This window comes from Fistularia commersonii, chromosome 22, assembly GCF_037954325.1.
Source record: "Fistularia commersonii isolate RoL2024-O1a breed Wild chromosome 22, RoL_Fcom_v1.0, whole genome shotgun sequence".
Taxonomy (NCBI): domain Eukaryota; kingdom Metazoa; phylum Chordata; class Actinopteri; order Syngnathiformes; family Fistulariidae; genus Fistularia; species Fistularia commersonii.
In genome coordinates, this window is record NC_141305.1 from 8,193,813 (window position 1) to 8,219,750 (window position 25,938).

A 25,938-nucleotide genomic window follows, 5' to 3' on the forward strand; every position below is an offset into this window, starting at 1 on the left:
AAGTTTACCTTTTTAGAAGCTGCCTCTATCTTTGGGGCGGTGGTGAGTCAGTCTACTGGGACATGGCTTGGGCCTGGTAGGTCTCCAGTACAGTACTAACTTGGACCAATGTATACGGAGTTTGGAAAGATGGCTGGAGAGGTGTCCAACCATATCCCTGCTGAGGTGCTCTTGAGCAAGGCGTTGGATCCCCTATACTGATTAGACACTTTAAGACAGAAAAGGTCCAAGAAAGCATGTCTAAGAACTGCCCAACTCCAATTTGGTTCAAGGAACTCGTCGCCTTCAGATGAACTTTTCATTTGGGGTCTGCACAGGGATTAAGGTACCACGGTAGGAACTGGTGTGACGCAAGAGTTTGACATGTACCTTAAGCGGAAGAACTTGGAATTCTTGGACCAATTGTTCCATCAGTAAGAAAACATCTGACTCGTGACCGACAGCTTTTGAGAATAGCGCTACGCAGTCCGTAAAAAGTATCTGCTCATGGGTGTGGCTTATGAGTTCCACCAATCACCAAGCACCTACATTCATATGAGTCCCTCTGGAGCCTCTAAAAGATCCTGTCTCAGAGTAGCGAATAAAAGGGTTATTGGAGTTAAAGTCTTTGGTTCCTGGTTTCTATGCAGGTTCAAGGAAACAATAAAAAGTTCCAACAGTGATAAAGTGGCAAATGAGTTTTGAATCCTAATTTTTGTGCCTGTGATCAATAAACTGGCTAACTTTTCCTTCAGCATTCCACTTTAATGGAAAACAAGAACATATCCCCCGTCCCCCCCTGAAAGGTCAGACATTGTCAGGATTTGAGTAGCTCTCATATGAACTCATTAGTTTTGAAAAAGAACGTGAAAACACCAACTGTGTGCTTCCCGCAGAGACTTCTTGAACAATCATTTGATTTTTTTTTTTTTTTTCTAACAAGACCATTTATTCATAAAGTCCTGTACACAATGCAGCTATCACTAACCAGCTGTTTCTTGATTTCAGACCATCTGAGTTGAAGTCACTAATGAGTCTACCCGAGTCTCTGCGCTGCGCCTCGGGGCAGCAGGCTTTTATCACTATCCCTAATTCATTAATGGTTACCCAGCAGTTTCTCGGACATGTATTAATCAACATGGCCGCCCATACCATCGTGAATCACCGGGCTAATTTGGCCACGACTTGCCTGCAGCACAGAGAGATGTTGAGACAAGCTCCTTAATTACAGTGCAGCCTTTGATGCACTGTGTTGGCTTTATTTTTATACGAGCATCTTGCTCCGCTGTTAACTCTGTCAGAGGAAAAGGTTTAATAAATGGGATGGTGAGGGGATGCTTGTATTTATTCAATTTGACACATTTTGCCACAATTTAATCAGCGTGAATCGCCGCACAGTAACGATCTGTCATGATTATCTGCACTGGCCGTTTGGGCGTTATCCCAGTCATCATTTCGACAAAGAACTAAAATACGACAAGAAAGTTGCATGCTGTCAGTTTAGACATACTAGCTATGTGGATAGATAGATGGATTGATAACGGGCTTGATAGATTCATAGCAGAAATAGTTGTATACATGGAAGGTGAACAGATATATAGCTATGTAGATAGATATTAATCTTTCATTGAAGGGACGCCAGATTTGACAACTGAGCCACAACCACTCAGTTGGTATAGATATTGAAAACCCTATATGTGTACTGTATATTCATACGTATATCCGTCCATCATCTATACTGCTTGTTCTGGACTCTGGGTTATCAGTGTGACCGTAACCCTAACCCTAGGTTAGCTGCCATTGGGGGTAGGATTCAACTGGGAACGGTGGCCAGCCAATTACAGGGCCACATATAGAGATGTACCACTTTTAAACCCCTTATTCACACATTTGGGTATTTTAGGATTTTAGGGTTACCAGGGACCTTCTTGCTGTGAAACAACCAACGTGCCATTATAGTGACTGGATCTATAATCAATCTGCACCAATCTACAAATTAATGGATGAATTGGCACTTTGCTGATAGAGGAAGTCCTTGGTTGTCCATTTTTGGATTTGGGAGCCACTAATACAATTTCCTTTTCCTGACTATTATCAATGCGATACCTGGTAACAATAGTAAAATACACAGCAGCAGACAAAAGTATTTTATCATCTTAAAAAAGGCTTTAAAATGATAGTCAATTTTGTATGCATTTGTACTGAAATCAATATCAAGTGTGACATTATAAACACAGTGCATCTCGGGTGACATTCAAGAGAACGTAACTAAAAAGGGATCGTTTGCAAATTACTTTTCACAGACGGGTGGGAGGATTTGGGAACATGTGAAACATTTCTATTAACTTTCCTGGCACCCATTATTAGGTTTTGGCCTATTTTGCCATGCCAACCTTGCTTGTGCAAACCTACAATCGAATATTCTTTGGTTGTAGATGCATGTCAGTCAATGCTAGTGTTTGGTGAATAAAAATGTCTGAATTACAGTTCTAAAATCGAATCTCGAGTATGATGTTTGTTTCTGAAACAAATATTCAACCAACAGAAACACTGTATTTCAACTAAATTTATGTTTTGCTGTAACTGTTCCCCATGTTAGATGAGGACTCTGCATCTGCACTCTGATCGGAAAAGTGAACAAGGGATAAGTTGAGTTTTAATTCATTAGATTTTTATGTAAAGTAAAGAAACTCCAGGTTACTTGGTTTGAGAAGGGAATAACTGTTTAAAAATCTGTAAATGACTGCATAAAATCCAGAACCACTTTATTCACAATGCTTTTGCTTACTTTGTGCATTTCAATAAACAAATAACACATTAACAGAGATAAGATGTTTTCCGAAAATCAGAATAATGTGTCTAACATCAAGGGTGAAGTATTATTTTAGTCAATAAGAATTAGCTTTAATCCACTATAATTTGAATTTAGTGATAATCCGAAGGTTAACTGTGAAACAGACAGCACAAGCAACCTATCAACGCCGGAGGGGACAGCGATCGGGTGCCTTTTGTATCGTAGCTGAATAAAATACTGTAAACAGTTTGCTTCACAATGCTTAACCGTGTGGTCAATGTCGCTACGTGCCCCGAATGGGAAACACTGTATTGTTTCACAGGTGAAAATGATTTCGAATAAAATTGTAATCCAGGGTATTCCGAGTTACTTGAGCCGACCTCCTGGACCTCAGCAGGGAGGTCTCTCTGGCTCAGTGGTGGAGACGTCCATTATTTACCAAACAAGGTAAAGGCGCATTTCTCAAACAGCAAAAAAAAAAAAAAAGTCCTGCTGCATATTGCAGTTTGACAACAGAAATGTGCAAGCTGCATGTTTAACATTTTTAAGAGCATGAATTGATCTGGGTGCAGACTAAAACGCAGAAACATAATTGCAGCGGAAGCTTTTCCTTCTTTTACCTCTATTTGACTGTTTGTTGTTATGGCTTAAGTGCTCAATTGGCCATCTCGGATTTGGCACAGTTGCATCCAAGACTGGTGTTCTTGTGCATTCTGTATTTTTTTATTTGTCGTTTTCACCCATGTTAATTCACAAATCACCTGGCAACTCGCATTCAGTTTTCCTGATCAAACATCATTAATTAACACACTCAGGTCCGAAACACCAGATTTGTCCGTCACTGGGTGTTTCACACAGCCAATCAGGGATTGCGCTATCGTCCTCCTAGTCCTTTGTCATCAAATGAAGGGTCGGTATTTGTCATTGTTGATGCCTGTTTCATTATTAGCTACACAAATTTACACCACATCCACGGGACACACCTCCTGGTGTAAAATATTTACTTATGTATCTGTGAAAGTCCTCCTGGTCATGGTTCTCTTTCTAGCAACCAGACTTCTTTGGGCAACACTGTCTTCAAAAAGTAGCAACGAGATGGATGAATGTAATAGCTTACCGATTTTGCATGCAGCTGGCTGGATTTTATTTTCTACATCGCTTGAGTTTGAGGTAAACGTCTTCTAACAGGACACCTTGTCACGTCTCATCTGTCTGGTCTGCTGCTGCCTTCCCTCCTGTCTGATTACCCGCCCCGCCTTAATGAGTTTAACTGCTATCTTGTCAGCCCATGTCCTCAAGTATATACAGTAGCTTACGAGAGCATCGATTTACCATTTTATTATGTTACATTTACTATTTTAATGGGGAATATCATGCGATATTCGAGCCTCTTGAGTCCCGAGCTCGGTCACAGAATGAATTAAACTTGTAAGTTATTACTATACACCTTGTGCGATTATACTGTTTAGACTTTGAGTGTTGGACAAAGCTGTGTTTGAATTTGAACATGACTTCAAATAAATACAGAAGAGGTACCGATAAACAAGAAATGAGGTTAAAACACAGGCAAGGTCTGTTACACTAGGAAAAACGCTGGATACTGGTAAAATGGACAGTATGATTTGTCCTACATGGACCGCGCCTACTCTGACCCAGTTTAGGTGGTGCTCTGTGTAGACCAGGGGTGTCAAACTCATTTCTACCAAGGGCCACATCAGCCCTCAAAGGGCCTCATGTAATGGTAACAGTATAAATGTAACCAAATGTTACCAAATGCAATGTAAAATAAATGTAACTACTCCTTAATGTTAAATAACTCTCAATTTATTACTCATTTAAATCCAAAATGTTACATAAGCATTCCCATCTTTCTTGAAAAAGCCTTCCATCTGCATCAACTTTTCTCTTCCTGGACATTTCGGGATCATTTGTATTTCTAAATTCCACTTATTGAAAATCACACTGATGTGGATACACTGCAATCTAATGGCGGGATGCCGTCACTTCGCGGGTAACATGATCGGCATGAATGGTGGGAAAAGTAGTTTATGGTCAATGCACGTGTTTGACTTATTTATTTTAAAGACAATCAGACCCTTTAAGATGTACTCGCAGGCCACATTTGGCCAGCTTGGCACTTCTCCGGCAGCAAGTCGGATGGCAAGAGAGCTTTATGTCTTCCACGCAGAAGAGGATTGGTCTTTTGGAAAGTCAGCTACAGTGGCTTTCTTGCTCGTGCTCATCCCACAAGCCTTTAGCCTACTCCTGTAACAACTGTGAGTGCTCCGTGGGCAGACTTCAGCAGGAACAAAGCTTTTCCTGACCCTACAGGTCTTGCTCTGGGGGCTCCTTTAGTGGCTTTCAGAGGGCAGGAGGGTAAAGAGTCTGTGCCGGGGTGATCTGAGTCCTTTGTTGATGCTGATAGCTCTCCTGTGAACACTTGTGAATGCACAGCAGAAAGGGAATCTCCGGTGACCCATCGGGCAGTTTTCAGAGCCTTTGCAAGCTGCCCAGCTCATGCTTGAAGTACACACCCGGGGATGCTATCAGAGCCTGCAGCCTTGCGTTGTTTAATCCCAATCGGTACCTCTGACACCAGTTGGGGAGAGCTATATCTTGGATGCTGGCTGCTGGTTGTCCATCTCCAGACAGGCGAAAAAAATTATACAGCTCGTTGGGAAAGGAGACATCAGGGGAGAGGGACATGGGCTTATAGCCTCAAACCTGAACGCCCTGCCACAAATTTAGGGGCCTCCTCATTCTTTTACTCCTCAAGTACATAATATGATTGTAGAGAAACGGATAACGATTCCATATATGATAAAAAAAGACAAACAAGTAGGTAGATCTAGGAGGTGAGGGATGCCAACATAATGGTCTTTAAGTTGCAGCCCCTGCTCTGAGGAATCGAAAAAACGCCGGGCGTCAGATAACGATGGGCCAATCCACGGAAGCTACATCTTGCGGAGAAGACCATAACAACGGTCAACGACCAATGAGAAGAAGACACCTACAACTGAACAATCCATTTTTTGTATTATTCTATTGTAAGTCGCTTTGGATAAAAGCGTCTGCAAAATGCAATGTAATGTAATGTAATATTATAAAAAAAAAAAAAAAAACAGGTCAGGAAAGCATAGATAGTCAAACTTTGTGAACTGACATACTGTGTTGCTTGTCAGGGAATAGGAGATCAGACCCACCGCTCTGTATTCTGACTTATCTCTCCTTTTGCTTCATAAACGAACACCACTCCACAGATAGAATGGGACAGGATCCAACAGTCTGAAGGCCTTCATGATGCCATACTTCAGGCCAGCTATGTGCATCACCGATCTGAAGGCAATGTTGTGGGCCTTCAGCTCTAGGCAGACATTCCTGGGTATCCGGACAAATGGTGATCTGCTTGGGGACACTGTCTTCGGTGGCGGAGACGTAATGGATTCCAGTTTTTACATCTGCACAGCCTTGCGGCGCTGTATTCTTTCCCTTAGACTTTTCTTTTTTTATTGTCCTCATAGTGAGTTCCATACATTTGGTGTGCACTTTGGGGGGAATAACAAGGAAAGGTGGTGTAACTGTCCTATGTGGAGGAAGGGTGTTCTAGCTATGTTTGAATAAACATGGTCCAGTTTCTGTTTTGCTCCAGGTGGCAGGAAATGTGCTGACAGTCAAGGGAGGATTGTCTTAGGTTGGACTAATTAAAATTACCAGCAAAAATGAAAAGCAGCCTCTGGGTGTGTTGTTTGATAATGGCTGCATGTAGTTCTATCACTGCAAGCATAGCATGAGCATCCAGTGATGTGTAAACAGAATCAGCTTTAACAGCTAGGCATGTTTGCATATTCACAGAACTTAGCTACAGCTTATGTTACACCTATTATGCAAAGGTTAACGATCAGATAACTAGATATCATGCACAATTCGAAGTGCATTGTAGTTGAGCAACAACAGAAGCTATGACAGAGTTCAATTGAAACAATATGCTCAACATTTTTCCATGAGAAACTCCACATTAGGCGACCGATGACAATTTGAACATTAAGCTTTATTTATATAAGTGGACAATCCTCAATTCCTAATTTGCTCGAATCCATCTGTGTGTGTGTGTGTGTTTGTGTGTAGCGCTCTGCTAACAATAGCACAGTCTGCAAAATGATGTTGGAGTCAATCTGTTGCGATACAGGGTCGTAGATTACTCATTTAATTAGCCAAAGAGCGGACATTGGCACGGAAAAAGCCAGACAAAGGGAGCCAATGTGGTTTTAGCTTTGCTTGTAGCCCTCATCTTTTTTAACAGTCTCCAACACCATTTGTGAGCACTTTTGTCTGGCTGGGAAGATTGATCCCGGGATTAATCTGGGATTGGCAATAAATGTATTGAGGTCGCTTAATCCAATATTCAAAAAGCTTCTGTCTTCTATAGAATGTTAAAGCAGTGGAGCAGATGGAACTGCCATTGTTTTAAAAATCTTGGGAGATGCTGAGCTACACGTGTTGGTCATTACATCGGTTTCCCCTTTGCTTGTCGCCCTCCAATCACCAATTCATTTGGGTCTGTTTCACACATCACTGGGCGGTTCTTGTAAAGTTTGTTTTTCCCATGCTGAAGACAGTTTCACCCCTAGTCAAAGCCTTGATACCATGTCTTATTTGTTCGCCTGTTTTTCCTCAGGTGTAGCTCCATTTAGCTATCACCATGTTTTGATTTCCAGGAAGACATCTGTTTTAACGTTCTAAAAATCCATGATTTCAAGAGTTGAGTATTAAACTTTTTTAGAAATAGATAATTTTAGCATTTATTCAAGCATGCATATATGGAATTGCCATTGGTGGCCAAAAACAAAAGGGGTGTTTACTTACTAGGGTACATTGACTTGTTGGTTTGAAGCTACTGTTAGGGTTGGATTATTATTGATGATAGCTGGCAACTCTAAATCTATACCTTTTTTATGATAAAAGGAATTCTTATCTCATCATGTGAAAATGATTCTGTATTGGGCACTCAGCCACTGTCCCACTTACTGTAATAATAGTCCAACTTCACTGTCAAGCCAATGAATTTCTGCTCGTGGGTATCAAACCCATCAATCTTAGAATAGCTGCTCGTTATTATACGGCGATACTGTGCGTGCATCTCGAAAGTAAATTTATAAAAATGCTGGAATGATAAAGTAGCCTTGACCCCCCCCCCCCATCACATTATGAAAGTGAGATATGAATCCACAGTGACCCCTGCCTTTATGGATGTCAATTCTGAATAATATAAAAATAACTATAGGTAACGACAAAGGTCGGCATATGACCAAGAGTCAGCTTCTCTTCTAATGAAGTGATGAACGCTACCACCGACACCTCACATCGGGTCCTATTCCGATCAGCACCTGTATATAAATGTAATTGAGGGCTTTACTGTGCAATTTTTTGGAACTCCAGAAAATGCGACGCGGTGAAAATGTCATGCAATAATGTGAAGCTGATGATTCGGTTGTAATCCGTAATGTACTGCAGTGTTAAGCCCCCGTTAGGTTTCACACACGCACAGTCAGGGGGAGGAAAACGCACGTCTTGAATAGTTTTGCTAAGCAAAACAGCAACGGAGAGAACGGGGAACTTATTCCGATGAGGGCAAGTGTGTCTCTACGGCTGCTCTTAAACAGAAGCATCTGCTCGGCGGCCGGCTCGACATGTCTGATGTAATCCCATGGAATTATGCGACTGAAACCTCAAAGAGTTTCACTTACTGTCGAGACCCGCGCATTTGAAGCGGTGCGGCGCAAAGCAGCTCGCTTACCTTGCCCAGTACGGGTGTGACTCTGGCCGAGGAAGGTCTGCAACAAAGGAAAAATAAAGCTTAGCATGTTTAAGACATACAAGATCTTTAAATACCTTCCAAACCAACTCATTTGGGGAGAAACAATGCTATTTTTTTTGCATTCAGCTGCTTTAAGACTGGGGCATGTATTGATGGGGGACTTTGTGTGTTTTGCTACCTAGATTTAATAGGAGAGGTATGGCAAGTCCCTCCTCCCTGAAGCAAAGCAGCTACTCGGCATGAAAACATCCGCCATTACAGGTTAATATATAACACTTTTCAGTAAGTGGTGATATAACATACATGTGAAACATCACTGATTTTGTTTACAATGCTGAATTAATGCTATATCGTATAACCTCATTCAATCAATTTTAATTTGTTTCTGTGCAGACTTATCATTGTTATTTCTATAATAGATATTCCATCATGTATTGAATCGCCCTTTGAGGTGGTAACACTATCTAAAAGGGAACCCCGCCTTGGAGGAGTAATTGGCATTAATACTTTACAATTTGTCTCATACTAAAATATGTTTTTAAAAAAGCAAGAATTGGTATTTCTTTAGAAAAATCACAATCACAATTTACACAAAAATCACAATTTACACATATATTTTACTAGCACTATGCATGCTGGGTTGATGACGCATAATGGTTTCTCATGTTAATTTTTGTCTTTCTTTGCAGTGCTAACTTTTGTTCGGTAGGGTACCGTATATACGGTAATCATGCCACGCTGTGCTGCTTTCGGTTGTAATTCCAGTCCAAGAGAAACAAAGGACCTGATGTAAGTCTACACAGCTTTCAAAGGAACAAGAGAAGAAAGGAGTGGGAAATTGCTTGTGGACGTACACAACTTCCTAAGGCTCCTAAGGACGTGTTCTCTCCGGATGCATTTGACGCATTTAGCCAAGCTAAGCTGCTGAAAGAGCTCACGGGTGCTGCTAGTTTTAAGCACTAAAGCAAAACATCTTGCCCACAGTTTTCTTTCACAAACATAGAAAAGGTCCTCGGGTAACAAATGAAGCCCGCTCGAAGAAACGCCACAGGCGCTGGATGTTCTCCTGTGAGGACGTCAACGACTCGCGGCTGCAGAAGCAGTGCCTGATGACGAAAGGCCAGGCACTGGCACGATCACAGAGGACGCTGATGACGGGTCAGTCAGCACCGCGGCCTTTACGTCATTTCATTGTAAGTACAGTAAACAGTGGATGACAACAGATACTCTCTCTCTGATAGCATAGCAGCGCAGTTGTCGCATGCACACCAGTGACTTTGGCCAACTCTTGCCTCTTCGTGCCTTCGTTCGTCTTATTTTGAAGCTCATTTGGTCATCTGTCTTCAGTGTTATTCTCCTTGCTCACGTCTCTCTCGGGTTCAGATGGGAAGGGTTGCACGGATGACATGTTTTGCGCCGTACAGTAAAATTAATGGGGCCGAAAAGCGGTTCAACCTCGCAATGTCACTACCCAGACAGCATTGTGACGTAACCAATAATGGAAGCCTATTACTGAAAAGTTTGTTGAGAGATTTTATTATAGTTGTTCTATAGACGGTAACAAGAGATCCCTTCAAGATAATATTGCTCGCGCATCTATAAGAGCCATTTACTTGCTTAAAGCAAAAAAGTACAATGTTTTTCTATGAAGAATGGCAACCTGTGACTGGTCGGCACACTTTTGCAACACTGCAAAAAAACAAGAAATTGTAAAACCTACCGTACGCTCGCACCGACGCCTGCGTTGACCGCCGGCTTGATGATTGAACCCGTGACATCGGCGGCATCGGTCTCCACCACAGCCGGACTATTGATCCACTTGGTTTCATCCACCATTGTGCGAGCGTGAGGGAGGCGACCGACATCCCTCAGCTTCATGACCAGTTGGCGCCCGGTTTTTAGGATGTGGACCGCCTCGTCATGGGAGATGGTGACGAAGCTCTGCCCGTTTACTTCCAGTATCTGGTCACCAACCTGAAGAAACAGACACAGAGTAAGTTGAGTGTATCAGGTTTTTCCGAATATAGTGAGAAAGCTGCATTGTAATGATTGGAAGGACATAAGTGATGGGACGGAATCGATATTTCATTTTAGAGAAGTGGATTTAATTTGAAATATGATTTTGAAGAATTAAATGTCTGTGCCTGCAATGAGAGACAGACCATTGAGTTATTTGACCGTTTAAATGGCAATTAACAAGAGACAAGAATCCTGTCTTTGTGTGACGCACAATGAAATTTAGATTGATAGCTTTCAACTTTAGATGATCTCAGAGTATGGCACAACACATAGTTATTGACGCATTATAAAATGGATTGTTGAAAGCCAAACCATTTCCCAGATCTCCCAAATCCTGGTATCGCTCCTCCTGCAGAATACTCAGAAAGAATCTTTAGATATCGGTGTAAGTCACAAGGTGTAGAAAGATAACCACAGATCGGTGCAGTAAGAGAAACCACACAACTACCCAATAAGATGGTCCAAACACCATCATCAGGTCATGTCTCAGTGGTCTTTCTACATTTTGAAGAAAACAAGTCACACCTTCAAAGGTTTGAGAGAAAAGTTTTTGTCAACCTGGACGTTTGCTGAACTTGCGCGGGCAGTTTGTCATGCAATCACATATGATTCAGTCTAAGGTCACTCCCAGAGTGGACGTGTTCATCAAGCCTCCATATGATGATGGGTCGGGTGAATCAATCATAGACGCGACAACTTTAACTTTTTCCTCTCAAGTGACATCAAGCACCCTGATGGCTAGGCGGGTTCGGGAAATTTCTTGAACTTGCTTTAAAATGAGGAAGCCTCTTGGATAAAAGGTGCAACTTCTTCTTAAAGCAAGAACTAATCAAATGCCATGCTATCACTGACTACCACGACACACAAACACATGCGCTGATGATATAATTTTTTTCCCCCAATCGCTGAAACTCCAGGTCGTGGCTTTAATACCAAGTGGAGCAGAGTGAAGGTCATACTCGCATTGTTGCTTTGGCTACAGGGTCTCACTGCAGTCCACAATTACAGACTCATATTGCACTGAAGCCCCTTGAGTAAGCCGGGCGATGTGCAACATCCTGGCTTTTCGCCATACAATGTGTCAGAGGACAAAATTAGATGAGACAAAAGGGTCATTAGTATTCATCGGGTCGCGACAGAGGAAAACCTGTCAGCAATTACCGCTCTGTTCTGTTAACACAGAAGAGAAACAGCTTCTCTTGTAACTGGAATACCTATATATAGGTATTGCTACGATAGCGCACCACTATAATGGTTGTAAACATTTTTTTTTTCTATTAAAATGGACCATTAAAATGGGTGAGGCCACCTAGAATATAACAATAGATTAATCGCTCGTCATTGCCCGGGTAACAGTTATGGACGGCTATGGGATCTTTTGGAGAAGAATGTGACAAATATATATTTGCTATGAAATGAAGACAAAACGAAACCTGTTTACGGTCCGTGTCGGATCTGATGTCAAAGCAACTTTTCCAAGGTTAGAAAGCATTGGCTGATTAAATGGCTTTAGAACAGATTTATATCACTATCTGATGAATAAAGCTATGCATTTTGCCTTCTTAAAATAATGAATGGGCAATCCAAGCTGTCACCGTGTGTATAGACTGTAAATATATATGACAAATATGACTTTCAGCCGGGGACTCTTTACACTGAGCTGATGTGATGGATGTTTTTGTTTCCCAGCACTGCTGAGTTCAGGGATATCTAACATGACAACCTCATCTGTGTACAAGGGTACACAGCCTTCATAGTTCTAATAAAAATATTAGTTATCTTTGCAACAATTCAGGAAGTAACACAGGTATTTACAGTGTTGCGCCATGTTTTGTTTACAGAGCAAGACGTCCTTCAGTTGAGATTTTTCTTTTAGTGAAACATAGTAAACTGCGCTGTCTTAGTTGGGCACTTTCCTAGCAAAGTGATGTGGAGTGTATCCTGGACTATAAAAGTTTCCATTGATTTTTTTTTTTTCTTCCTGGATAAATGAATGTCTTACAAAAGGTGTGTGTGTTCTAGAATGTTTTTGGGGGTTGTTATCATAACAATCAGTTGAAAGAAAAGAAAAAAATAATTCTTATCCGTACCACTTTTCCTGTACTCAGGCTAATGGTGGTGCTGGAGTCTATCCAGTTGTCAGATGGTGAGAGGCGGCATTTACTCTAGACGGGTCGCCAGTCAATCACAGGACCACATATAGTGACATACAACCGTTCAATCTCTCATTCACAAGTCTGGCCATGTGAACTGTGAAAGGAAACCGGAGAACCTGCTGGGCACCAAAGAAAAAAAAAAAATCCATAAAAGCGTGCAGCTACGAATGAGAATGAAAAAAAAAAAAAAAAAAAAAAAAATTGAATAGCAGCTGAACAAATATGTGAATATATGCCAGATAATGGGAGAAATGACAAAGATAGAAATGTGTCAAAAAACTTAATATAGCAAAAGTAGAAGTAATGGCTTAATTTCTTCACTCTAGATCCAAGGACGGTTTCTGATTGCATTAATAATAAAGACTTTTAATGAAAGAAAATGCGTATTGACTTGAATGTGTTGATGCTCCACAAGAAGCCTATTGTTCTGTGTTTTCTTTAATTTGCTTATGTGTTATTTGACAAAGACATGTAAACCATTTAGAGGAGTGTCTCTTCTCTGCGTGTTTGTCTGCAGTGGGGCTGAAGTCTTTATCCTGTGGATTTATAACAGAGGTGGATGTCCCGTCAGAGGCTTAGTGTCTGTTCGTTTCTTCAAAAGCTGCTGAGTGTCACATGCTGCAAAAACAGCCATCCATCATCCAGGTTTTCTCTGTCGGGCCCGAGAAAACACGAGAAGCTGTCGACACTGGAATCTTGTCATGTTATAGGAGCAAACAAACAAGGGAGAGACATTGAAACAGTTCATTTCATGCAGCTGTGACCACACCAAAATTTTTTTTTAATTCAAAAAATTAAACTTTGACACCACTATCTCTTTTTAAGTAGGGGTGGGACCCAATTAAAAAAAAAAAAAAGTAATGGGATACTGTATTTAATCAATCACAAGTAATGCCATTTAAATGTTTGTCATACAAAAAAAGAAATTTAAGTATGTTTGTTGAATGAATGAACTTCATAATCTTTATCTTGTTTATTTTCCCATCAATCTGCAACATCCTTTCCATTCTCATTCTGTCGCTGGATTTGATTTGGCATTTTCTTCCTGGGTCGGCAGAAAAAAATCTGCAGTGCGTCGACCGTCCGCGGCAATCCATCCCGTCAGTGGATTGATCAATTTTTTGATATTTTCTTTCCGATTCTGAACCTCAGCATGTGGTTGGGACTAGTGACACTCTGCTGGCTCATACTAGCGATGGTGTTATCTCCCGCGGCTAAATTAACATTATTGACACGGTGTGCTAACCCCAGCATGTTCAGCATTGAACTGCTAACGACTGGTGGAGGTTTTCCTGCGACATGCAATCTAAGTTTCTTATATTTAAACATTCCTTCGACCAGCGTCTCCTCATCTGCCTCATGCATCATACTAATGACATTGTGCGTCGGTGTGATCTGCACCCTTGGGACTCGTGCAGAGAAAATTTCCACATTGCAAATCAAAGTGCAATAAATATGTTTGTCAAATGTTAATTTTTTTCTGCAATTTACTACTCAAAATCAAAGTGTAGTGCACTACAGTGGAAGCAGCTCACAAGTATACAGCTGTTGGTATGATCTGTTTAAACGAAGAGCTATGACATGTAGCTCAAGAAACACAGGGCTTAACAGGACCATGATTGCCAATGTTTGCTGTTTTGTGCTTTACCATCACACAACAAAAGCCTCCAAAATGAGTTTGCTCACTGACTATCTCTCATGTCAGTCACATCCAATCTAAGATCAGCAGAAGGATACCCCTCCACCAAGAGTGGAAATGACCAGGAAATGAATGCCAATAGCATGGCATACCACCAACAACAAAGACCAGATGTCTGACTGGTTTTCCCCAGACTGGAAAGGGCATGACAGTATGAGGGATGGTGACAGTTTACAATGCATTTACTGCTTTCATCAGATTGGGAATGAATGGAGGCGCAGGCTCCACAACATCTATTTCAATACATTACTCGTTTCCTCCCCGGTGTCGACATCATTCTTTTACCTGCTGTCTACATTTCTTACTCCGCTTCTGCAGCAAGACTGGCCAAGCCTCATCATTCCTCCGTCAAAGTGAGAAATGTCAGGTTTAGTATTTCAAAGCAGAGGATCAGAATTTTTAGAATGCCTTTATTATTTCTACCGTTGAAGAGTTTTTTCTTCTTCCCAGTGTCCCAATTAGTTTGTACTGGTAATCATAATGTATTTTTATCCAAGGTTGAAACAACGGGATTTTATCATGAAAGTCACATTGAGGCTCAGGCTTTGTTGTTTACGGGTAGCTCCTGTTTTCTCGCCTCAAGCAAGTTGGTAAAAAAAAAAAAAAGAGCAAAAAAAGTTCTTTTCGAAACAGAAGGCTGACCTGAGAGTTCGACGCTGCGATTAAGCACAGCTTATGGAGCGCGCTCATGGGCTGGTCCTGGCGATGATGCCAGCTGTCTGACCAGAAATGTAAGACAATTAGCAGATGTTAGCAACAGACTGAAGAGCCCATTAGGGAATTGGTGGTGGTCACGATTAAAGTTTCAGCAAAATCAGGTGGCAAATGTTACCGGTGATACCTGCTACAGGAGGGAGTTTAATCCATGACTGGTCCTTTATTTAGTTTTGACTTATGTGGAGTGTCCATAGCTTTTTTCAAGAAAGAGACCCTTCAATTTGGGAACAGAACTTACTTCACTTTCAAATTTGTATGATGCATTATTTTTCAAAATCCAGCACTTTCATTCAACAAGTTCCAATTAAGATTTTTGAAAGGCTGGTCTAACATTTTCAAAATATTCAAAATAAAAAAAAAAAAGATGGTACAAGTCGAGCGCCAGACTGGTTCAATGTTTATTGAATACATTAGTTAACTTGAAGTGACCTTATTCTACATATTGAACTTGGAACTAACAGACCCTATGTTACTCCCTATAAAACAACTTTATTATTACATAAATTGAGCAAAAAAATAATACAAAAACAAATATGGTCAGTTGCATTTATTTGCCATGGCTCTATCTGCAACTTTTCCGAAAATGAATCAAAGTGAAAACATTTTTCTACAAGCAAACAGCAGCTCAAAAATAATTTCCGTATGTCCTGCAGTACCAAGGAGAAAAAAAATGCAAAAATGAAACCGCATAATAAACTAAAAATGCTTTAAAGATTGCTCAGTTTGCTGCTCTGTGATGCAAACTAGTCTGAGATAGTCTGTAATCTTTCATGACAGCCACACTGTCTCCACACAGAAGATACAAATCTTTTCCCCTTACATCTAAGACATTCACTCCACCTTTTGTTTAGTCGTTTTTTGGGGAGAGGGGCAGTTGAAAGTGTACACAGGTGAGTAGTTTCGTAAGGCTACTGATGACTGAGTGAGGGGCGGACTCGATGTTTAGTGTTTGCCGTGCCAATCTCTTTTGGGATTTCTTTTTGTGGTATCATGGTGGTACTTGCTAGAAACCGTTAGGCCGGCAGTAATAGTAATTAGATATTATCATGACCAGCCAAGAAAATTTGTTCGGGGCCAGAAGAGGCCAGAGGGGTTCGAGTCCAATCAAATCCATATTGTGACATGGCTCTCTTATGCATACTTTCATTCATTATCTGCACCACTTATTCTGCAATCTTGCTGGCGTCTATCCCACTGGACCAGAGGTGCGGTACACCCTGGACCGGTTGCCAGTCAATATATATCGACCTACAAACCTTTAACCTCTCATTAGCACATCATTTAGAGATGTACAACCATTAACTCTATCAATTGCATGTCTCAAAAGACTGTACTGCATTTTTTTGGGAGACAACTGAAGAACCCCAATCAGAATTGAACTGGGAACCTTCTTGCTGTGAGGCAGAAGCACTGGCCACTGCAGACCCATCAGTTGAAATTCACCTATCAAATTACATCAAAGAGGTGTGATACGATTCCCATCTGTCGATGTTTGTGTATCCCGTTCTCAGACACAAACACAACAACTCTGGAAAAACAGTCAGCTAGTTCTAACTTCCTCCACAGATGGCATCTTGGTAGGGTTCACGAGTTCAAACAATCCTCTTTCTTGCACCTCACAGCGTCTTGAATCAAGGCCTACAAGTCTTCTCTAGTGTATTAAACAGCTTGGAATGAGCCCCGCTTTCCTTTTCCAAAACATTTTATTTCAATAAAACCTCAAAATGTCACTCTCTGTGACCAATGAGTCATATTTGTCTCTTTGCTTCATCAGCCTGTAAATGTCTTCAAAGAACATTTGAAAATGTAAAATGGTATGCCATCACAACAATACCCATTAGACAAGGTTGTGAGTAGCGCAGTTACATTTTCTTCGCTGAAATGCTAAAGATACACCAAATTGATAAAATCAGCCAAATAAATCTCAAGGAGAACAAATTAAACACTATCAAGTGTTCATGTATAAAGATAAAAACATCTTCTCCTTTCGGCTTTTCTCACAGCAAATCAACCTTCTCCATCTAACCCTATTCTCTGTATCTTCCTCTTTCACACAACTACCTTCATATCCTCTCTCACTGCGTCCATAAATCTCTTTGGTCTTCCTCGAGACCTCCTGCCTGGCAGATCCAATTCCAGCATCCGTCTACCAATATATTCACTATCCCTCCTCTGTACATGAGACAGCCATCTCAGTCTGGCTTCTCTGACCTTCTCCAAAACATCTAACATGTGCTGTTCCTCTGATAGACTCAATCCTGATACTATCCATCCTGGTCACTCCCAAAGAGAACCTTAGCATCTTCTTCTCTGTGACCTCTAGCTCTGCCTCCTGTCTTTTCGTCATGGTCACTGTTTCTAGTCCATACAGCATCTCTGGTCTCACCACTGTCTTGCACACCTTTCCTTTTATTCTGGCTGATAATCTTCTATTTCATAGCACCTCTGACACTTTTCTCCACCCATTCCAACCTGCTTGAACCTCTCTCTTCACCTATTTTCCACACTCTCCACTGCTCTGGATTGTTGACCCCAAGTACCTGAATTTCTCAAACTTCTTGATCACCACTCCCTGTAGCCTCACCGTTCCACCCGGGTTCCTCTCATTCACACACATATACTCTACTAACCTTTATTCCTCTTCTTTCCAGCGCATACCTCCACCTCTCTAAATTTTCCTCAACTTGTTCTCTGCTCTCACCACACATCCCACTGTCATCTGCAAACATCATGGTCCATTCCTGTCTAACCTCATCTGTCAGCCTGTCTATCACCACTGCAAACAAAATGGGGCTCAGAGCTTATCTCTGATGGAGTCCCACCTCCACCTTGAACTTTTCTGTTATCCCGACAGCACACTGCGCTACTGTCTCACAGCTAGCATACATATCCTGCACCAGTGTAATACTGTGCTTCTCTGCCTCTACAGACTTCCTCATACAGTACCAGAGCTCCTCTCTTGGCACCCTGTCATATGCTTTTTCTAGGTCTACAAAAACAAAATGCAGCTCCCTCTGGCCTTCTCTGTTTTTCTGTATTAGCATACTCGAAGCAAATACTGCATCTGTAGTACTCTTTCTAGGCATGAAGCCATACTGTTGTTCACAAATGTTGACTTGTGCTCTCAGTCGAGTTTCCACTAATCTTTCCCATAACTTCACTATATGGCTCACCAACTTTGTCCCTCTATAGTTGCTACAATTCTGCACCCCCCATTCCTAAAAATGGGCACCATCACATTTTGTCTCCATTCCTTAGGCATCTTCTCATTCACTAAGATTCTGTTGAATAATCTAGCCAGAAACTCTACCGCTGCATCTCCCGGACACTTCCACATGTACATCATCAGGACCAACTGCCTTTCCACTCTTCATCCTCTTCAATGGCTTCCTCGCTTCACTTTTACTAATCTCTGCTACTTTGTGGTCTACAATAGTCACCTCTTCTTCTTCTTCTGTCTGGCTACACTCTCACCTACAACTACTTTGCAGTCACTGATCTCTTTCAGGTTATCTCATCTATACAAGATGTAGTCTTTTCTGGAAAAAATAATTCAATACAGCCATTTCCATCGTTTTTGCAGTGTCTACCACCATATGTCTTTCTGCCTTCCTATCCTGTATACCAAATCTGCCCATCACTTCTTCATCCCCTCTATTGCCTGCACCAACATGGCCATTGAAGTCTGCATCAATTACCACTCTCATCTTTGGGGACATTCTGCATCACTTCATCTTATTCATTCCAGAGCTTTTCATTCTTGCAGGTCATAGCCACTAAGAACACTGAGCATCACACCTTCAATTTCCAGTTTCAGACTCATAAATCTACCAGACATTGTATGACGACATAAACATCAAAATCTCAATCCGATCGACAAATTTGGAGAGCGTTAAACCATTATTTTCATCAATACATGTTAAATGTACATACCTTTAGTGCCCCTGCATGTGCAGCAGATCCAGGATCAACACCGGTGATGTAGATTCCCAGGCCATATTCTGCACCGCCTCTTATCATTAGACCAAGGGATTTACCATCGTCCATGTTTAGGCTGACCTGTGGGGACACAAACCATACCTTTGACACTTTATAGTTTTATTTGTATTTCTTATTCTCTCCCCCCCCCCCCACCTTTTTTTTTTTTTTACTGTTTATACAATTTCCTACTATTATTTATTATTGCTATGTTTTACTTGAAACTCTGGCACAACAATTTCCTTTGGAATAAATAAAGTTGTTCTTGTTCTTATTCTTAAATTATATTTCCAAGGTGACATCAAGTCTGATGTAGTGAAGACGAGAAGGTTAGGGTTCGCAAATCTGCCGTTCGGCATTTTTGCTTTGAAAAGTCCTGCATTTCTTGGCCGCGTCATTCAACATGATTTGTCGTGCCTTGTCATGAAATAATTTGTGAGGTATTATAATGCACAAATGTAAGGTGTATCCAGAATTTGCACTGATAAACATTTTCTCTTGTGGTCTCACAGACCCTTTATCCCTAAATATATTTTCTAGCCAATGGTTTTGCTTTACTGAGAAGTTCAAGTATGTGATTGCTGTGGCAGCCCCTGAAGGAAAGGCAAAAGGAACATTTTTTTCTTTCCTATTGTCTTTTTCCATCAGCTGTACAAATGAAGTAATCATTTTGCTGTCTTATTGCAGTAATTTGCTGAATGTGGACAAAGCCAAAGAGTTCATTGTTTACATCAAGAAGACCCAGACTGGCCACGCTCAACCTCTTATCAATGACACGACTTTGGAGGTCGTCAGGGGTACCAAGTTCCTGGGGGGCGCATCATACCAAACGCTTCATGACCAAAACCAGGAACATCATCAGCAACTCCTCCCATCCTGATGGCCTCTGGAAAGAGGATCTGCAGGGTCTGATGCAGAACCATCAGGTTCTGCAGAAGCTTCTTCCCCTTGGGCCATCACACTGTTGGACTCTAAGTAAAAGCAAGTAGATACCATCTTCTTGTGCTTGGATCATGAGTCAAATGTCTGTGCACTCTTTTTGCACTTTTGTTACCTCCACAGGTCACTTTCACATTCGCACTTTGTAACACTTTGCATCTATAGACTTTTGTTATATCTATATCAAATAGATATATATTTCAGTGGCAAGCTACTTGCAATGAAATTTCCCTCTGTGTATGCTAGCTGTGCACTGAATCACAATAAAATCCATCTAAGTGGAAGGAAGACCTGGAGGACCACATTTAATGTTTCACAAAGACCATTAAGTATGAGAGAAAGACCTTCCTGCCCCAATAGTCACCCTGAAAGATACCATACCCCATTAAAACAAGACAATATACTCTCTCTCTATTTATTTATTTATCTATTCATTCATTAATTTATTTAAATCTGAAACTTAATGGCTTTTTTTCCAAATATACCTAAAACTTTCCTGACAGAATCCAACAATCTCTGCTACTCAAATCAAATACAGCCAGGTACAACAGCACAAAGAGGAATACACACACACACCCACACACACACACACACACACACAAATGGCTGCAGAGCTTCCATACTTCCATGCAATGATTATGATAATGAATACGATATAAGCAAAGAAGTCATAATTCAAGACGTAAACAGCGTGGAACTTCCTATCCACAATTAATGCAAAACTTCACAAGTGACTGGTCTTTGCAATATTTGGCATACAAAAAGACCCATCCGCTACAGAATTGTATTTTTTTTTTTCCTCATTAATTCAATTCATCCTTAGTTAATGGCCTTTAAACGGCGATCTGAAGATGGTCTGCTTCTGTCCTCACATTTAATGATTCACAAGAGATTGCTGAGTCATCACTTTGGAAAACGTGCAAATAAGTAAGAAAAACCACAAGATGATGACAGACAACAAACGAGACTCATTTCTAAATGATGATTATTCATCAAATCTTCATGGCCGACAGTCATTTACTTCAATACAAGCTAGAACTCATGGGACTCGCATTGCCACCATCCATAGCAGATACAACATCCAATAACCAGCACAATTTAATCCGCTCAACATCTCAAACAAAATAATCTGCGTGATGTCAGTGAATAAAAAAAAAAAGGAATCTGTGTGAGACAATTGTTTATTTTTATACTGGGTAAATAATTCATCTGCAGGATGATGCATTTGTATAAATCAGCAGTGGGCCAGAATCCCTGCTAACAGATCCTCATAATTATCCTCTTTACACAGCAGTAATAACACAACAAGCATTTCGACAAAATCATTTTTTTTCTTCTACAATTCCTCAAGGTATCCTGACAAGCAGGCACATGGTTGGCGCCAATGTCTCCTCTTCCAATGTCAACTTTTCCTCTCATCTGAGTTGATCCATGGTAACCTTAGCAACAAAGCAACATCATGTCCTTGCGTCCCCTCTACCCTAGATGAACTACCTCCTACCGAGACCCATGAATCTCGATGTCCCTCTGCTCAGATTGCCGCCGTCACAATTTACAAATGGAGAATCAGTCATCTGATACAGATATAAACATGCAATGAGTAAAGACAGACCGACCAATTACAAGCCTCTATATTACACTGCATCCTTGTTTCGCTGTTCATCATATATTGTGTGTGATATCTATAAATATCACATATCCTCAGGACATATTCCACAACAACGCCCTGGTATTCTGTCATTTCATTTAGTCTGACAATTTAAAAGATAAACAAATAAAAATGTGTTTATATGCATGAGTGTGTGTGTGTGTATTTGTGTGTCTGTGTGTGTATGTATATACACACAGACACATAAACACACATATATATACGCACACATTTTTTTATTCTTTTTGAAATTTCCCCCAGTGGGAATAGACTCACACACACACACACACACACACACACACACACAAACACAAACATAACATAATTAACTATTTCTTCAGTCATGCAGTTCGTTAACACATTCACTATTTGATATTCATCCTTACCAAGGTTGTATTTATTTTTCCATTCATAGTATCTATCTCTTAGTTGGTATGAGAGGAGGATACAGAGAATAGGGTTATACGGAGAAGCTTAATTTGCTACGGCGACCCCTGAAGGGAAAAGCTGAAAGGAAAAGAAGAAGTATCTATATCTTCCTCTGTTGACCTCCCTGTCCAGCTTGTTATAGCCCCCCTTTTTTCCCCCTTTCTTTTCATCCTGGAAGTAGTCATTTTGTTGAGGGTACTTCCTGGCAGTTGGTTCGTGAGCTATTTGTCCTGGGGTCAGTTCCTTTGTATATTTTCAAGAACTCATTAGCTTTAATCTTGGAATGGAGATGGAGCAATAGGAGTTCGGGTTGGCATGGCGGCGCAGGGGTTTGCACTTCTTCCTCACAGCAAGAAGATCCCTGGTTTGGGTTCTTTCTGTGTGGAGTTTATTTACTGTATTTGCCTCTTGTCTGGCTGGGTCTCCTCTGATTCTCCAAACTGGTCCATGAAAAAGTAGGTTAGTTTGAGTAGCTAAATTGCACAATCATGTGAAAGATAGAGTGAATGGTTTTAGATCTTTAAATGTCACAGTGTGATTGACTGGGGTTTCCGCTGGCTTTTGCCTAATGACAGTTAGGATAGGCTCTGGCTTCCGTGTCCCTGGGTGCCACATACAGGACTGTCTCGGAAAATTAAAATATTGTGATAAAGTTCTTTATCTTCTGTAATGCAATTACAAAAACAAAAATATCATATATTCTGGATTCATTGCAAATCAACTGAAATATTGCAAGCCTTTTATTGATTTAAAATTGCTGATTATGGCTTACATCTTAAGAAAACTAAAAAATCCCATCTCAAAACATCAGAATACCATAATTTTTTTTTTTATTGCATTTCAGAAGATAAAGAACTTTATCATAATATTCTAATTTTCTGAGACAGTCCTGTAAGTGAGAATGAATGAATGAACAATTGAAGTAGTGGTTAAACGTGATTCATCATTCTGGCCTTTCCCCAACTCATCATTGCCAAATTCTACCAATCTAATCTGTTTTATCTGTTTTTTCCCCAGCTCCTCCTAGCCAGTTAAAGAGTTTTTTTTTTTTTTTTTTTTTTTAAACACGAAACCCCTAACAGCTCCCCAGGTGCTAGACGCACTGCTAAATGCTCATCCATAATGAATGCCGTGGGAATAACTGAATGTGACAAAATAAAGGGATTTCTACCTTTCTTTCGGATTCATGAAGTGAACGTACATCTGCATAAAGTCGCCGCGTGTACCCTTCCATCAAAATCGTCAGTCGTCTTAGACCCAAGGGGGGAAACAGCTGTAGCTCAGCCTGCTGGCATGTTATCTAAGCCCTCTGCCTGAAGGCAGGTGGGAGAGCTGAATAAAGAGCAGGCAGGGAAGCAGTCTGAAGAATTCACAATCTATCTAAACACACTATCTACTTCGAAATTATCATTCGCTCCAAACAACGCCGCTATCTATCCATCCGTCCATACCAATATGTCCCTGATGGGTGAAACAGAAGCCATTTAAACACCATCAACACACACAGGGCTGGACAGGTGAACTCTGACCTCCAACATGGGAGGTCAGAAACCAAACAGAGTCAGAGAAGAGCAGCATCGAGAAGAAAGAAAATCACAAAGAAAAGACAGAAGAATCAAATGCAGATGGATGTTTTAGGAGTTATGTTGAAGCTAAAACTGGCACAAGGTAAAAAGAATTAAGATCAGTGGAGATTTCAAACTCAAAATCACAAGGTTAAAGTGGTAACTATATTAGAAATGTCTAGAATAAAGGAAATCATTTTGGAAAGCACACTCCGACGTTTGTTTTTACCTACAAAAGTTTCCCAAAAAGCACATTCTTTTTATGTTCTGGGATTCCTTTGAGATGCAAAGAGCCTTCAAAGAAGTCGTACGCAAAATCTGCAAAACTAAGACTCATGAATATGTCATACCTTCATTTTTAAGCGGCGGTGGCGGGGGGGGGTGTTATTGTACATTAGCTGTGTGCTAGCCACACTTACTTATTTTTGTGAGTCCTGAAAAATTAATAATACATATTGCCTATCAAAATCCTTGGATTACAATTATATGTGCATTTATGTCAACGATTTTCTACTTCAGATATTCACCAGTGAGGGGGTCTGGCATTTTTTAGAGCCGCTGAGGTTCTCTCTAAAAACCAAACGGTAGCCGGGGCATTTAGCCAAGAAGCTCCTCACCTGTTGAACCATCTTCTAATTTTGATCCGAGGGGTAGACACCGAGTATTTGTTTAAGAATAGGCTTGAAACCCTTTCTTTTAAAGAAAGATTATAGAAAGGGTTAGTCTGCTGAGGGATATCCAATGATGCACCCCTCCTGATCCACTTCCACGTCCTTGGGTTCTCATTTGGCATTTTCCCAGAAGGCGCAGCTTGATCTACTGCAGGGGGTCTCGTCGTGCGCCCACCATTGCTATTTCTTTCGAATATTAAAGGTATTAACGCATAATTTCAGCAATTACCATGTAACTGGCAGTTTCTATGGATATTATTAGTAAAAGATCATTTGTGCCTGTCCCTCATACAGCCCTCTGTCTCTATCACTCTTGCTTTCTACAATATCTCTCTGCCCCTTTTCTTTTTCCTGGTCTCTTTCTTCCGGTCGAGACAGAGGGCATTGAGCAGGGATCTTCCCCAAAGTTTTGGCGATGGTAAAAATTGGATTGGTTGGATTTCTGTAAATCATTTTAAAGAGTGTGCCAGGAGATTTGGTACTTGAATAAAATCAGCTTTGTTTTTATAAGCGTCAAGAGAGAGAGACCCTCAAGCCCCTGCTCTATGACCATACCTGGACAAACTTCAGATACCCTGAAGCGTCCTCTACTTTTATTGTCTATCTGTAGTAGAAACATTAGAGTAGAAACAAAGAAAGCAAAGCATTTTTACATTTGTCTAATATACATATTATTTTTTCATGAGCTAAAGAATAATATACTTTTTATTTCCCAAAATTGTGCATAATATTGAAGAAATGTGATTCAATTTTGAAGCCTTTGCAACTGTTTTCTTTACCAAACTTATAAAAAAATGACATGAGAAGAAGATTAAAAGGACTTCTAGTAACAGATTAGAAAGATCTCATGTCCTGAAGCAGATTTTAAACTAGAGAAGGGCTTTCCACTTTGAAAAAACACACACGCACACACAACATTCATTCTATCCTCACCGTCCTTTCCTCCATGCCATGCCCTTGCCTCTGGTTGGCGTCCGGGCTGTCAGGCGGGGGGGAAACGCTGCGGCCCTGAGGATCCAGCCAGCTGTACACTTGGTTAGTGATGTGCCCACCGGGGATCCGACCCATAGAGCAGACGGACATTGTCAGCCTCTTGCATCCCTTAAGCACCTGAGGGAATAACAGTTTTATTTAGAAATCACAGCTGAGGGTAACCGGAGTCCTGAAAAAAAAAAAAGCAAATGGTAATTTGGACAATATCATACATAATTAATCCCTAACAATTTTTAATTTCATTTTTACGATTGACTTTCTGGTAATAAGGGTGAATCAGTAAACATGGCGCTTCCGCCTCGCTGCAAGAATGTCTCTGGTTCAATTCTGACTGGGGGGTTTATACGAGTTTGATAAGATGGTTTCCAACTGAAAGTTTTCTTAAAAGTGCATCCATACAAATGTTTGGCACTGGGTTTGGACCAAACAAACCAAATAAGTCCTTTTTTTAAAAAAAAATATTTTTATGGAGGGGGATTGATGTTTTCATTTCATAATTGCAAGATGTGTATATTGTTTTTTTTTTAATCAATTAT

General features: G+C 40.7%; 1 protein-coding gene across 1 annotated transcript in view; it reads right to left on the reverse strand.

The window, feature by feature from the left end:
• The window catches only part of whrnb (whirlin b), an 84,130-nt gene that overhangs the window by 21,234 nt on the left and 36,958 nt on the right, over nucleotides 1-25,938 (reverse strand). The window contains exons 2-5 of the mRNA XM_086169688.1: nucleotides 25,343-25,519; nucleotides 19,113-19,238; nucleotides 10,309-10,562; nucleotides 8,568-8,604 (exon numbers count right to left, since the gene is read on the reverse strand). Coding sequence (XP_086025814.1) covers nucleotides 8,568-8,604; nucleotides 10,309-10,562; nucleotides 19,113-19,238; nucleotides 25,343-25,519 — 594 coding nt within the window. The remainder of the gene's footprint in view (nucleotides 1-8,567; nucleotides 8,605-10,308; nucleotides 10,563-19,112; nucleotides 19,239-25,342; nucleotides 25,520-25,938) is intronic.